Here is a 14123-nt window from a genome sequence, read left to right on the forward strand (position 1 = left end):
GAAGTAAAAAGAAAAGGAAACATTTTAATAATAACGTAACATGATTGACAATGTAATTGTTTTGTCATTGTCATGAGTGTTGCTGGCATATATATATATATATATATATATATATATATATATATATATATATATATATATACACACACATACATATATACATACATACATGTGTACATATATACACACACACACATATACTATGGGGTGCCAAACAGGCAAATACATTGATTTTGTGAATATATAAAGTCGGCGTCAGAATATATAAAGTCATTCCCGAATATATAAAGTGAAAACTTGATTATATAAAGTCACTGTCGGAATATATAAAGTCAAAACTTGAATATATAAAGTCAGCGTCGGTATACATAAAGTCAAAACTTTTTTCTGAATATAAAAAGTCAGCGCTGGAATATATAAAGTGAAAACTTTAATATATAAAGTTAGCGTCAGAATATATAAAGCGCTGACTTTATATATTTAAGTTTTGACTTTATATATTCCAGCGCTGACTTTATATATTCAGAAATATTCCAACACCGTCTTTATATACTCAGGTTTTGACTTTATATGTTTGGGAAAGACTTTATATATTCAAGTTTTGACTTTATTTATTCCGACACTGACTTTATATAATCAAGGTTTGACTTTTTATATTCGGGAATGACTTTATATATAAAACTTTTGACGTTATATAGTTAAATTTAATCATCATTGCATAACTTTTTCTTTACCATAGAAATTTAAAGACTAAATTCAACTTCCATTCCTAACAAAGATATTTCTGGTGACTATATAGATCCTACTTATATCCAAATTCGAGCTATTGAGCCGTCGCCTGCCTGTCTGAATAAGTTACAGTCGCTTCGCTCTTACTTTTTTACCGTTCATTTAATCATGGCTAGTGGCGGAAAATTTATAAAATGGAAGGAGGATTACACTGAGTATGGCTTGACCAAAACAATTATTGATGGCGAATCGATTATTCATAAAGCTTCAATTGGTGATCTGTTTTTCTGTGTTAAGTTCATATATTTTTCATATTTCTTCTCAAACCAAGGGTGTGCGAGGGTAAAATGAATCGGGAAGCGCTGATAAATGTAATTGGTGTACCATGAAATCATGCATTGACAGAAGTTCTCCTTTGCTTGTATTGCAAAGTGTGATTAAACGCGTGATTTTTTAATGCGTTATGGAGCATATGCATCGAAGCTTCTCAGCTGTGCTTGTGCTAAGAAAAGGAAACATTTTAAAAATAACGTAACACGATTGTCAATGTAACCTTTTGTAAGTAGTGCCTGGAGGATACAGTGTGGAGAAACTGTAGAGACAGCGTGTGTATTAACTTGTGGATTTTTCTGTGAGTATTTGGTGGCAGCGTGACAAAGTCGCTTCCATAACATTGCGTTAGCTGCGGAGCTCAGCTCAGAGCGAAATGAGGTGAATGGGAGGAGAGATGATGACGTGACTCCCCCACCCGCCTTAACTTTCAATCCCCCACAAACACAGTCTCTCGGAATTTGCATAAGCACAGCCCTTCACCTACAATTTTAACTTAGTTACAAAGTGATCAAAACTCTCGTTTATATCCTGCGTCCTCTCATTAAACTTGTATCCCGCATTACCCGTGGGCATGACAAACGCCAGCGGCAGCCTGTCTATGAACTTAATTTAAACTTTAGGTTTACACCTTGCTTTGTTTCCAAAGTAGCAGCACTCATGAATATGGTTGTATATGTCACTCGCTCGCTTCTTATTGTTTCGCTGCCTTCTCAATTATATAATGCATGTTTTCTTCAGCGCTTTTTGGAGGTCTTCCTGGTTTTCTACGCACTGCATTGACAGTCAGTTCACGTGATTACATGGGAGGCGTGATGATGTCACACGAAACTCCACCCCCCACGGCTTTCGAGCTCAACTCTATTACAGTAAATGAAGAAAAATACCTTCCAGTTATGACCATTACGTGTAGTTTTTCAAAATGAATCCTGCCCAACTTTTGTAAGGAAGCTGTAAGGAATGAGCCTGCCAAATTTCAGCCTTCGACATACACAGGAACTTGGAGAATTAGTGATGAGTCAGTGAGTGAGTGAGTGAGTCAGTCAGTCAGTCAGTCAGTGAGGGCTTTGCCTTTTATTAGTTTAGATTCCTATCACATTTAAGATACTTTAAGATATTTTCAAACAGCAGTTATTTTCTTCATCAGTTTCCACTCTGTGCACTCTGTCAGTTGTACGTGTGCCCTCAGCTTAACATATTCCATGTCATGAAATCGGTAGACCAGTCAACCAACTACAAGCCAATTTCACAATAAACACCAAAAACTGGGCACCTTTAATTCAAGACTGATTAATTCATGTAACACTACTGTTTAATTCAGTTGTATTTCTTCTTTATTTCATTGATTGAAGGTTTGGACTGCTTGATGTTTGCAGCCATAACAGAGATAATAATTACATACATGAACACACACATTGGATCAATTAGACAGTAAAACCTGGCAAATTTTAGCTTAGTCAACATAAATAAGTCCTGATAGTAGATACCCTTTAACATTATAATGGTGAGTATAAATGGCACCAGCATGCCACAAAGGATACCAATCCTGGTGTCACCTGCCACTCCCCTGTAGAGCTGAAACACCAACAACTGTGCTCTTCCTCGGTTTTCTCATCTTCTAATTTTTCTCCGAGGTCAATGCAGCTTCTGTAGGCCTATGCACTGAGGTGATACACATCCATTGCTCTCTTTTGCTTTGGTGAGTGAAAGAAGACATTTTGTTGTTTGTTTTGGTGTCAGGTGGTTTTAGTTTAAGTGTGGATAAATGTCAGGACAATAATTCTAATTATTGAAAGTGCACTTTTCATGCTTGGCACGGCATTCTGTTTTATACAGTACCCTCTGTAATGGCTGAGACAATGAAACATTCTTCTTGCATTTACTCCTTTAATCCACCTTTTAAAATTACAAATTAAATAATTCTGAAGTAATTAAAGTGCAAATTACTGATTTTCTTTTAAGGGGATTTGCAAGCATTTGTCATATCTTGTTGAAATGACAACACTTTTTCCGAATCGTCCTCCCATTTCAGGGCACCATAATGTTTGGAACAATTGGTGCCAGAGGTGTTTCTGATCCCTCAGGTGTGTTTCATTGCTTTAGTCTTGCAGGCCTAAGACACCTCAGCTTACTCCTACCTACCTACAGACTACCTTTGGTCTCTGTAGTTGTCATTGTTCAACATGAGGGCAAGAGCTGTGCCAATGAAAGTCAAAGAAGCTGGAAAATAATAATGAAATCATTAGAGACATTGGAAAACCTTAAGATTTCCCAATTCAACTGTCTGGCATATCAATAACAAGAGAGAACACACTGGTGAGCTCAGTAATCACAAAGGGACTTGTAGGCCAAGTAAGACCACCACTGCTGAAGACCGAAGACGTTGCTGCAAATTTAATTTTGATCACGACTTGCATACCCTGATGGTAACGATATTGCATGTATCTCTCTACCGTCTTAAGTATACCATCCCATACCGATGGCATTACGTGGCTCAGGGTGACTGAGAGATTCCTCATCAGTCAGGCAGTTCACATTGAAAAGCTGTCATCGCCGAATAACCCACAGCTGTTAAGACCTGTAAGAGAAAAGGGATTGTGTGATTTCTGTATGGTGGTCTCTGTAATGAAGACTGCAGTTCAGCACACACTTCAAAGAGAGAGACAGTAGGGAGTCTAAATCAGTTAAGACATCATCATGAGCCAAAATGTCATTGTGATACATCAAAACTCACTTCTTGTGTAGCCTGTCAAACATCAGAATGTGAAATGTGTAGTGAAATGAGATTTTCTGTTCAGTTCTTCGTTTTTTCACCTGGAGTTGCTAAAATGCCAACACAAAGTCTACATGGGACTTACAAATGCTTAAAACTTGAGGTAACTTTGAGCCAATTTAAATGACAAGTTCTAGTTTTATTAATCCTAACTTTTGCATAAGAAACAGCTTTCATATATGTGGCCGAGCATAAGGAAGTTTTATACATGTGGCTCTGAGCAGTTGTAATAAAGGACATAAAAGTAACAAATTAAGTGGTTTTCCAAGTAAAACAAAAGTTTTATAATTGCTTATGCTGATCAAAGGTTGTTCCTAATTTCAGCCATCATGTATTTAATGTGCGTTAATGTTGATAATAAGGCAGCGAATTGAAAATAAGCACATTTTTTTTTCCTTTTTGTTTTAAATCTTACACAGGAAAGAAAGATCACTGCAGTTTGGAATGTGGCAGAGAATTCTCTAACTGGAGTGCTCTTCAGAAACAAACGAGAGTTCACACTGGAGAGAAGACATATTGCTGTAATGAATGTGGTAAACAGTTTTCACAAAAAGGCAATCTTCAGAGACACACGAGAGTTCACACTGGAGAGAAGCCATATTGCTGTAATGATTGTGGTAAAAAGTTTTCACATATGACCAATCTTCAGAGACATACAAGAGTTCACACTGGAGAAAAGCCATATTGCTGTAATGAATGTGGTAAACAGTTTTCACATATGATCAGTCTTAAGAGACACATTAGAGTTCACACAAAAGAGAAGCCATACTGCTGTAATCAATGTGGTAAACAGTTTTCACAGAGAGTCAGTCTTCAGAAACACACTAGAGTTCATTCCAGAGAGAAGCTGTATTGCTGTAAGGAATGTGGCAAACAGTTTTCAGAGATGGACAGTCTACAGAAACACACAAGAGTTCACACCGGAGAGAAGCCATATTGCTGTAATGAATGTGGTAAACAGTTTTCACAAATGAGCAGTCTTCAGAGACACACTAGAGTTCACACCGGAGAGAAGCCATATTGCTGTAATCAATGTGGCAAACAGTTTTCAGAGATGAGCAATCTTCAGAGACACACAAGAGTTCACAACAGAATAAAAACAGTAGCAGTTCAAAAGTCAGTCCAGAAAACAAAGAACCCCTCAGGACTCAAGAGTGAGGTTCAGTCGTGTCCTGAAAAGTAAGCAAACTAAACTTTTGTTGAGAAATGAATATCAAACAGAAACCATATTGATGTTTGGAATGTGGCAAACAAATCTGTCAGTGCAGTACACTTTAGAAAAGCACCAAAATTCCCACTGGAGAGAAGTACAACTGAACTGTCCTGACTAAAGAGTGAGGTTCACTCCTGCCTGTACAGTAAGCACATGTAACTGACACAAATCCATCCTACTTAGTGTTGTGTCAAAAACTAATCAACACGGAAGAGAAATAGAAGTTTATATCCTTTTTCCTTTTCCACAAACAAAACAAAGAACAGGGTGTCATACAAACGGCTCCTCACCAAAGCCCCTAAAGCCTCCACCATGCGCCTAGCTTTGTTTTCATAACATACATATTACATATAGAACTATTTACAACGTATTATACACATTTCATCAGAAAAAAGAAAAAAAAAACACTTTACAATATACATAGCCTCACACAATAAATAATATTTCAGCTTTATATTATATATTTTGCTATTTTAATATAACAAAAAATAAAAAAAACATACCTTGACAAAAAAAGAACAAACAGCTTCTCTCCAATGTTTATTAAATAATAAATCAAATCAATTACTAATAATTATAAACACAAACTATTAATACAAAATCAATAAAATAAAATGTAAAATAAAAATTAAAATCCAAAATATACACATGATCATTCTGTACACCATGACAAATTATGTTTTAACACTGTGGCAGTGCACTAAAAGAAGAAATGCTTTTTAAAATTTTATTTTGTTTTTGTTTGTTTGCTTTAGATAATAAAACATACAAAACTGTATATAAGAACTCAGGGTTCACATAACTTATTACCAAATAATATACATGTCAACTTAATAGAATAAAATTAGAAAAGGCTTGGAGAGACTTGACTTACCTGTACAGCATCCTCCATCGCCTGAGGGTGCCTGCCGTCTGTGAGGCGTCACATTAATTAGCATCCGTAATCCAAATATGACACTAAGTTTACACAAACAATTGCTTTTGGGAAAATTCATAACTGAAAGATACAAAAAAAAATTAAAAAGACAAAATACACTTTGCTACACAAATTGCAGTAGTGTGTGTGGCAATAATTCTCACAAATCGGAATCTTCTGGGCCACCTCCAGAAGTGGACTTCGTTGGAGAAGATCTACACCGGGGGCTGTCAATCCTTTGTCGTGGTATACCAACCCAAAAATATAAATGTTCAGAAATACCTGCATTTTATTTTGGTGTTAAATTGTTAATTACTGAACTCTTATGTTAAACTAAAGGTGGAATTCACCCACAAAATGTTCTTTCAGAGAGCTTTTATAAGGTACTAGCAATGTTAACCTGTCAAAGACATGTTTTAGCGTGAATTTCAAAAGGATTTGATATGTTAGGACTGATAAGCACTGGCAGTGTGTCACCATGAGGAGGTCACTTCAGCTGTCTGTGCCAATACTAGAAGAGCAAAAGAAATGCCAGCAATTGTGTCTCAAATGTTGTATGTCTCCTCAGGGTCAGTAAATATTATTATTACCAGTAACGGTATCGTGCAGTGAATATACTTGACTTGCATTCCTAGTTTTCATCCTCTTTTTCTGTACATTTACCATTTGTTTACTCAGAGGTTGATGCGCTTGCTGCTTCCTGAGCAGCTTTTCTTTTCTCCACCCTAGCGGCCCGCTGCTTCTCTTCTTTCGTCTGCATCAACCCACTGCACGCCCAACCTACCTGGAAAGGGGTCTCTCTTTGAACTGCCTTTCCCGAGGTTTCTTCCATTTTTCCCTACAAGGTTTTTATTGGGAGTTTTTCCTTGTCTTCTCAGAGAGTCAAGGCTGGGGGGCTGTCAAAAGGCAGGGCCTGTTAAAGCCCATTGCGGCACTTCCTGTGTGATTTTGGGCTATACAAAAATAAACTGTATTGTATTGTAAACTGTATCTTTTCGCGTTAAAACTGATTAAGTTAGTTTTTGTGTTGCAATTAAGTTAGTTTTTGTGTTGCAATTACTTAGTATGTTTTATTTAATTTTTCACTTAAGCTGGCACTTAAGTCTTCAATCTGCCTAAAGAATAATTAGCGAAGGTGAAAGAGAATGAGAACGGCGCCCATACGCATGTGCTGCACGGCCATCCTGCTGCACGCTACCGAGAGTTGATTCTAACAATAAAATAACAATAAAAAGAGTAATAAAAATCATCGCCCCAAATTCAGATATAGACGTCATGTAGTATATGTGTATCAAATTTCAAGTCAATAGGTGAAACGGTTTGCGAGCTACAGGTGATTTAAAATCCTGGACAGACAAACAAACAGCCACGGTAGCGTATTATATAAGAAGATTATTGTCAAAAAGTTTTGTAAAGTAACGCCTTTTGACCAGAAGGGGTTTCCTGTTCCCGAGAGACTTTGCATTCCACTGTCTTGGTTTACCTACAGTGTGCTTACTTTATTGTTGTATATTATTTGTTGTTTTGAATAAATTACAATCACCTGTCTGTCATCTCCAATCATCTGACGGTGACTCCTAGATAGATACTTTATTAATCTCCAAGGGGAAATTCACATAATCCAGCAGCAGCATACTAATAAAAGCAATATTACTTAAAGAGTGATAAAAATGCAGTGCAAGTTAAAAAATGCAAGGTGGAGGTGTAACAGTCTATAATCATATATGCATAATGTTAACATGGAATTGAAGAGTCGCAAAGTGTGGGGGAGGAATGATCTCCTCAGTCTGTCAGTGGAGCAGGACAGTGATAGCAGTCTGTCACTGAAGCAGCTCCTCTATCTGGAGATGATCCTGTTCAGGGGATGCAGTGGATTCTCCATGATTGACAGGAGTCTGCTCAGCGCCCGTCACTCTGCCACGGATGTCAAACTGTCCAGCTCTGCGCCTACAATAGAGCCTGCCTTCCTCACCAGTTTGTTTAGGCGTGAGGCGTCCCTCTTCTTTATGCTGCCTCCCCAGCACACCACGTCGTCGAAGTAGGCGCTCGCCAAAACCATCTGATAGAACATCTGCAGCATCTTATTGCAGATGTTGAAGGACACCAGCCTTCTAAGGAAGTATTGTCGGCTCTGTCCTCTCTTGCACAGAGCATCAGTATTAGCAGTCCAGTCCAATTTATCATCCAGCTGCACTCCCAGGTATTTATAGGTCTGCACCCTCTGCACACAGTCACCTCTGATAATCACAAAGTCCATGAGGGGCCTGGGCCTCCTAAAATCCACCACCAGCTCCTTGGTTTTGCTGGTGTTCAGGTTTAGGTAGTTTGAGTCGCACCATTTAACAAAGTCCTTTATTAGGTTCCTATATTCCTCCTCCTGCCCACTCCTGATGCAGCCCATGATAGCAGTGTTGTCGGCGAACTTTTACACATGGCAGGACTCCGAGTTATATTGGAAGTCCGAAGTATTTAGGCTGAACAGGACCAGAGAAAGCACAGTCCCCTGTGGCGCTCCTGTGCTGCTGACCACAATGTCAGACCTGCAGTTTCTGAGATGCACATACCACTGTCTGTTTGTAAGATAGTCCACGATCCATGGTACCAGGTATGAATCTACTCCCATCTCTGTCAGATTGTCGCTAAGGAGGTGAGGTTGGTTGGTGTTGAAGGCGCTAGAGAAGTCCAGAGACCTAATTCTTACAACACCACTGTCTCTGTCCAACTGGGAGAGGGATCGGTGTAGCATATAGATGATGAAATCCTCCGCTCCCACCTTCTCCTGGTATGCGAACTGCAGAGGGTCAAGGACGTGGTGGACCTGTGGCTTCAGGTGGTGAAGCAGCAGCTGCTCCATTGGTCAGGCTCAGGTTGAAGATGCGCTATAGAGGACTCCCCAGCTCCAATGCACTGGCCTTCAGCAGTCGTGGAGATACTACATCTGGACCCACTGCTTTGCTGGGCTGCTGTAATTGTGGGTGGGGGGAAACTCTCTCTTATGCTGGTATCAGCAGAAGGATGGGTGGAGGATGCAGTACTCTGAAGTGAGAGTGAGACTGGGTTAAAGTGGTCAAACCTGCTGAAAACGTTCATCAGGTTTGCTCTCTCAATGGTGGCACTCTGCTTAGAGATGCAGCCAGTGATGATCTTCATCCCATCCCACACTTGCTTCATGCTGTTATTCTGCAACTTCTGCTCCAGCTTTCTCCTGTACTGCTCCTGAGCTGGATTTGAAGTTCCTTCTGTACGCGCTTGAACTCATGCTGATCACTGCCTTTTTTCTGGTTCAAAAAGCCCTTGATGTCACTTGTAATCCATGGCTTGTTGTTAGCATAGCGTACTGTTTTTACTGGAACTACAATGTCCATACAGAAGTTGATGTAGTCAGTAGTGCAGTCAACAACCTCCTCAGTGTTCTCACTATATGATCCCTACAGGATGTCCCAGTCCGTAGTTCCAAAGCAGTCTCTCAGAGCCTGCTCTGCTTCAGGGGACCACTTCCTGAATGAGCATGTGGTTGTAGGTAGCTCCCTTACTCTTGGTTTGTAGTGAGGCTGAAGCAGAACCAGGTTATGATCTGCTTTCCCAAGCACAGGCAGCGGGGTGGCACTGTATGCATCTTTAATCTTTGCATACAGTAGGTCAATAGTCCTATTTCCCTGGGAGTTACAATCCACATACTGGGAGAACCCCTCCTTGAACCGCCAACTTATCATGGAGGAGGGGTTTGCATGTCCCAATGATCCTAGGAGCTCTGTTGTTCAAGGCTTTATGCCCCTGGTAGGGTCACCCAAGGCAAACTGGTCCTACATGAGGGATGAGAAAAAGAGCGGTTGAGCAATCCTCCTATGAAGAACAAAAAAATTGGATAGTGTTTTCCCTCGCTCGGACGCAGGTCACCGAGGCCCCCCTCTGGAGCCAGGCCTGGAAGTGAGGCTCAATGGTGAGCACCTGTGGGGCTCGGCCGGGCACAGCCCGAAGAGGCAATGTTGGTCCCCCTTCCCATGGGCTCACCCCCTGTAGGAGGGGCCAAGGAGGTTGGGTGCAGTGTGATTTGGGTGGTCGCCGAATGCAGGGACCTTGGGGGTCCGATCCTCGGGTACAGAAGCTGGCTCTTGGGATGTGGAATGTCACCTCTCAGAAGGGGAAGGAGCCTGAGCTAGTGCGTGAGGTCAAGAGGTTTTAGCTAGATGTAGTCAGACTATACTCAACGCACAGCTTGGACTCTGGAACCAATCTCCTTGAGAGGATCTGGACTCTCTACCACTCTGGAGTTGCCCCTGGTGAGAGGCGCCGAGCAGGTGTTACTGCCCCCTGACTTGGAGCCTGTTCATTGGGGTTTACCCCAGTGGACGAGAGGCTAGCCTCCCTCTGCCTTCGGGTTGGGGGACGGGTTCTGACTGTTGTTTGTGTGTATGCGCCGAACAGCAGTTTGGAGTACCCACCCTTTTTGGAGTCCCTGGAGGAGGTGCTGGAGGGCATACCTTCTGGGGACTCCCTCTTTCTGCTCACATGGGCAATGACAGTGAGACTTGGGAGGAATGACCCCCCCAATCTGAACCAGAGTGGTGTTTTGTTATTGGACTTCTGTGCTCATCACGGATTGTCCATAACAAACAACATGTTCAAGCATAGGGGTGTTCATATGTACACATGGCGCCTGGACACCCTATGCCTCATTTCGATGATCGGCTTCATGGTCGTGTCGTTGGACCTGTGGCCACATGTCTTGGACACTCGGGTGAAGAGAGGGGAGGAGCTGTCAACTGATCACCACCTGGTGGGGAGTTGGCTTTGATGGTGGGGGAGGATGCCAGTCAGGCCTGGTAGGCCCAAACGTGTTGTGAGGGTCTGCTGGGAATGTCTGGCAGAGTCCTCTGTCAGACGTAGCTTCAACTCCCACCTCCAGCAGAACTTCGACCACGTCCGGAGGAAGGTGGAGGACATTGAGTCCGAATGGGCCATGTTTCGTACCTCCATTGTTGAGTTGGCTGACTGGAGCTGTGGCGATAAGGTAGTTGGTGCCTGTCATAGCGGCAGTCACGAACCTGTTGGTGGACACCGGTGGTGAGGGATGCCGTCAAGCTGAAGGAGGAGTCCTACAGGACCCTTTTGTCATGTGGGACTCTGGAGGCAGCTAGTAGGTACCGGCAGGCCAAGCGAAATGCGGCTTCGGTGGTTGCTGAGGCAAAAACTCGGGCATGGGAGGAGTTTGGGGAGGCCATGGAGAACGACTTCAGGACAGTTTCGAGGAGATTCTGGTCCACCGTCCAGCATTTCGGGAGGGGGAAGCAGTGCAGTGTCAACACTGTATATGGTGGGGATGGTACGTTGCTGACCTCAACTTGTGAGTCGCTGTGGGGAGTACTTCGAAGACCTCCTCAATCCCATTAACATGACTTCCAATGAGGAAGCAGAGCCTGGGGACTCAGAGGTGGGCTCCCCAATCTCTGGGACTGAGGTCATCGAGGTGGTCAAAAAACTCCTTGGTGGCAGGGCCCCGGGGATGGATGAGATATGCCCAGAGTTCCTCAAGGCTCTGGATGTTGTAGGACTGTCTTGGTTGACACGTCTATGCAACATAGCATGGACATTGGGGACAGTGCCTCTGGTTAGGTAGACTGGGGTGGTGGTCCACCTCTTTAAGAAGGGGGACTGGAGGGTGCGTTTCAACTACAGACGGATCACACTCCTTAGTCTCCCTGGAAAAGTCTACTACTCTCCTGGAGAGGACGGTCTGTCAGATAATCGAACCTCAGATTCAGGAGGAATAGTGTGGTTTTCATCCTGCTTGCAGAACAGTGGACCAGCTCTACACCCTTGGCAGGGTCCTGGAGGGTGCATGGGAGTTTGCCCAACCAGTCGTTAGACCGTGTCCCTCGGGGAATCCTGTGGGGGATAACTCTGAGAGTATGGGGTACCAGACCCCCTGATAAGGGCTGTTCAGTCCCTGTTTGGAGTCAGAGCTTAAGTTGAACCCATTTCCAGTGAGAGTTGGACTCCACCAGGGCTGCCCTTTGTCACCGATTCTGTTCATAACTTTTATGGACAGCCAGGGCATTAAGGCGGTCTGGTTTGGTGGGCTCAGGATTGGGTCACTGCTTTTTGCAGATGATGATGTCCTGTTTGCTTCATCAGGCCGTGATCTTCAGCTCTCTCTGAATCAGTTCACAGTCGAGTGTGAAGTGGCTGGGATGGTAATTAGCACCTCCAAATCCGAGACCATGGTCCTCAGCCGGAAAAGGGAGAAATGCCCTCTCAGGGTTTGGAGTGAGATTCTGCCCCAAGTGGAGGAGTTCAAGTATCTTGGGGCCTTTTTCATGAGTGAGGGAAGAATGGAGCGGAAGATTGATAGGTGGATCGGTGCGGCGTCCACAGTGATGCTGGGTCTGCATTGATCTGTTGTGGTGAAAAAGGAGCTGCGCCCTAAGGCAAAGCTTTCAATTTACCAGTCGACCGAAGTTCCTACCCTCACCTATGGTCATGAGCTTTGGGTAGTGACCAAAAGAACAAGATTGTGATTTACAAGCGGCTGAAATGAGCTTCCTCCGCAGGGTGTCTGGGCTTTCCTTTAAAGATAGGGAGAGAAGCTCAATCATCCAGGAGGAGCTCAGAGTAGAGCCGCTACTCCTCTGCATTGAGAGGAGTCAGATGAGGTGGCTCGGGCATCAAATTAGGATGCCTCCTGGACGCCTCCCTGGTAAGGTGTTCCGGACACGTCTAACCGGGAGGAGGCCCCGGGGAAGACCCAGGACACGCTGGAGGGACTATGTCTCCCGGCTGGCCAGGGAACGCCTCAGGATTCCCCCAGAAGAGCTAGAAGTAACTGGGGAGAGGGAAGTCTGGGCATCTCCGCTCAAGCTGCTGCCCCCGTGACCAGATCTCAGATAAGCAGAAGAGGATGGATGGATGGATACTGGGAGATGGCAGGTAATGTTTTGTCCAGCGTCACATGGTTAACATCTCCAGAGATTAGCACAAGTGCCTCAGGGTGCTGCGTTCGTAGTTTAGCAACAGCGGCGTGGAAAATGTCACCTGCTATCTCCACATCCACCTAAGGAGGGATGTAAACAATAACAACAATGACGTGTCGAAACTCTCTGGTCAAGTAATAGGTACACAGACTTACAGCCAACAGTTTGATGTCCCTGCAGCAAGTGGAGATTTTAACTTTTACATGTCCAGGGTTGCACCACCTTGTATTCACATAGACAGCAAGTCCTCCTCCTTTCTGCTTCACCGCAGGTATTTGCGTCTCTGTCCACTCTGACTGTGCTAAACCTGGGTAGCTCCACGTTAGCATCTGGGATGCTAGTTGTTAGCCATGTTTCACAAAAACACAACAAACTGCATTCTCTGTAGGTCCTGACATTTTTCTCCAGCGCAGCCATCCCGTCGATCTTATTTGGTAGTGAGTTCACATTTCCCAGGATCACAGAAGGCACCGAAGGCTTGTATCACCTTGTATTCCTTGTTAGCCGCTTAGCCTTTAGCTTAGCGCTGGCTCTGCTGCCACAATACCGTCTTCTTACCTCGTCAGTAAATAGGGAACCACACCGGCACGGGCCTTTGTTCTCAGCGCTAGAAGTTGACTATCTGAATAGACGAGTCTCGGTGTGTAAAAATCCATGTCCAAGTAGTAAAAAGTGTCCAGGAAACATGTCCACATAAAAGAAAGTGGTAGGAGTGATCATAGAGATAGAGAAAAAGGCACTTGGCTTTCTGTTGGCTAAACCCTGCAAATTAGCACATTTTCCAGACGTCTGTGAAACCCTTCTTTTACATGGTCTTTTTAGCTGAATGCTAAACCGACCAACACGAGAGCAAAATTGACAAGGCAGTGTGTGCGGAGGAGCCTAACCTCATCTCTAGTGCACTGGGCATCGATGTAGAAGAGAACATCTGAGCTGACGTCTCCACATTCAGCCAAACCCCAACTCACGCACTGCAGACAACCCATCTGTGGGCGCAGCTACGGCCTTTCAGACAACGGGCTCAGTGCACTAAGCTTAAAGTGCTCGGCCAAGGCTGCTGAGAGACGAGGATTCCATCTCACCTTTTGGACTGGGATGTGAGATACTGTCCTTCCAGAGGTAACATGTTGTCCATCACGAGCTCCAAGGAAAGCACAGATAGCAAACTGAGAAATGCAGTAAAGTGACCAA

General features: G+C 43.5%; 1 protein-coding gene across 1 annotated transcript; it reads left to right on the forward strand.

Annotated features, from left to right (window-relative positions):
• Positions 1-4251: 4251 nt before the first annotated feature.
• Positions 4252-5467, forward strand: LOC120522420 (gastrula zinc finger protein XlCGF7.1-like; the record flags this gene model as incomplete). Its single annotated transcript, XM_039743369.1, has 1 exon — positions 4252-5467. A coding segment is annotated over one exon (764 nt), but the record flags the coding sequence as incomplete, so codon positions are not given.
• Between the last annotated feature and the right edge of the window lie 8656 nt (positions 5468-14123).

Source organism: Polypterus senegalus, unplaced genomic scaffold (assembly GCF_016835505.1).
Source record: "Polypterus senegalus isolate Bchr_013 unplaced genomic scaffold, ASM1683550v1 scaffold_7769, whole genome shotgun sequence".
NCBI lineage: Eukaryota > Metazoa > Chordata > Cladistia > Polypteriformes > Polypteridae > Polypterus > Polypterus senegalus.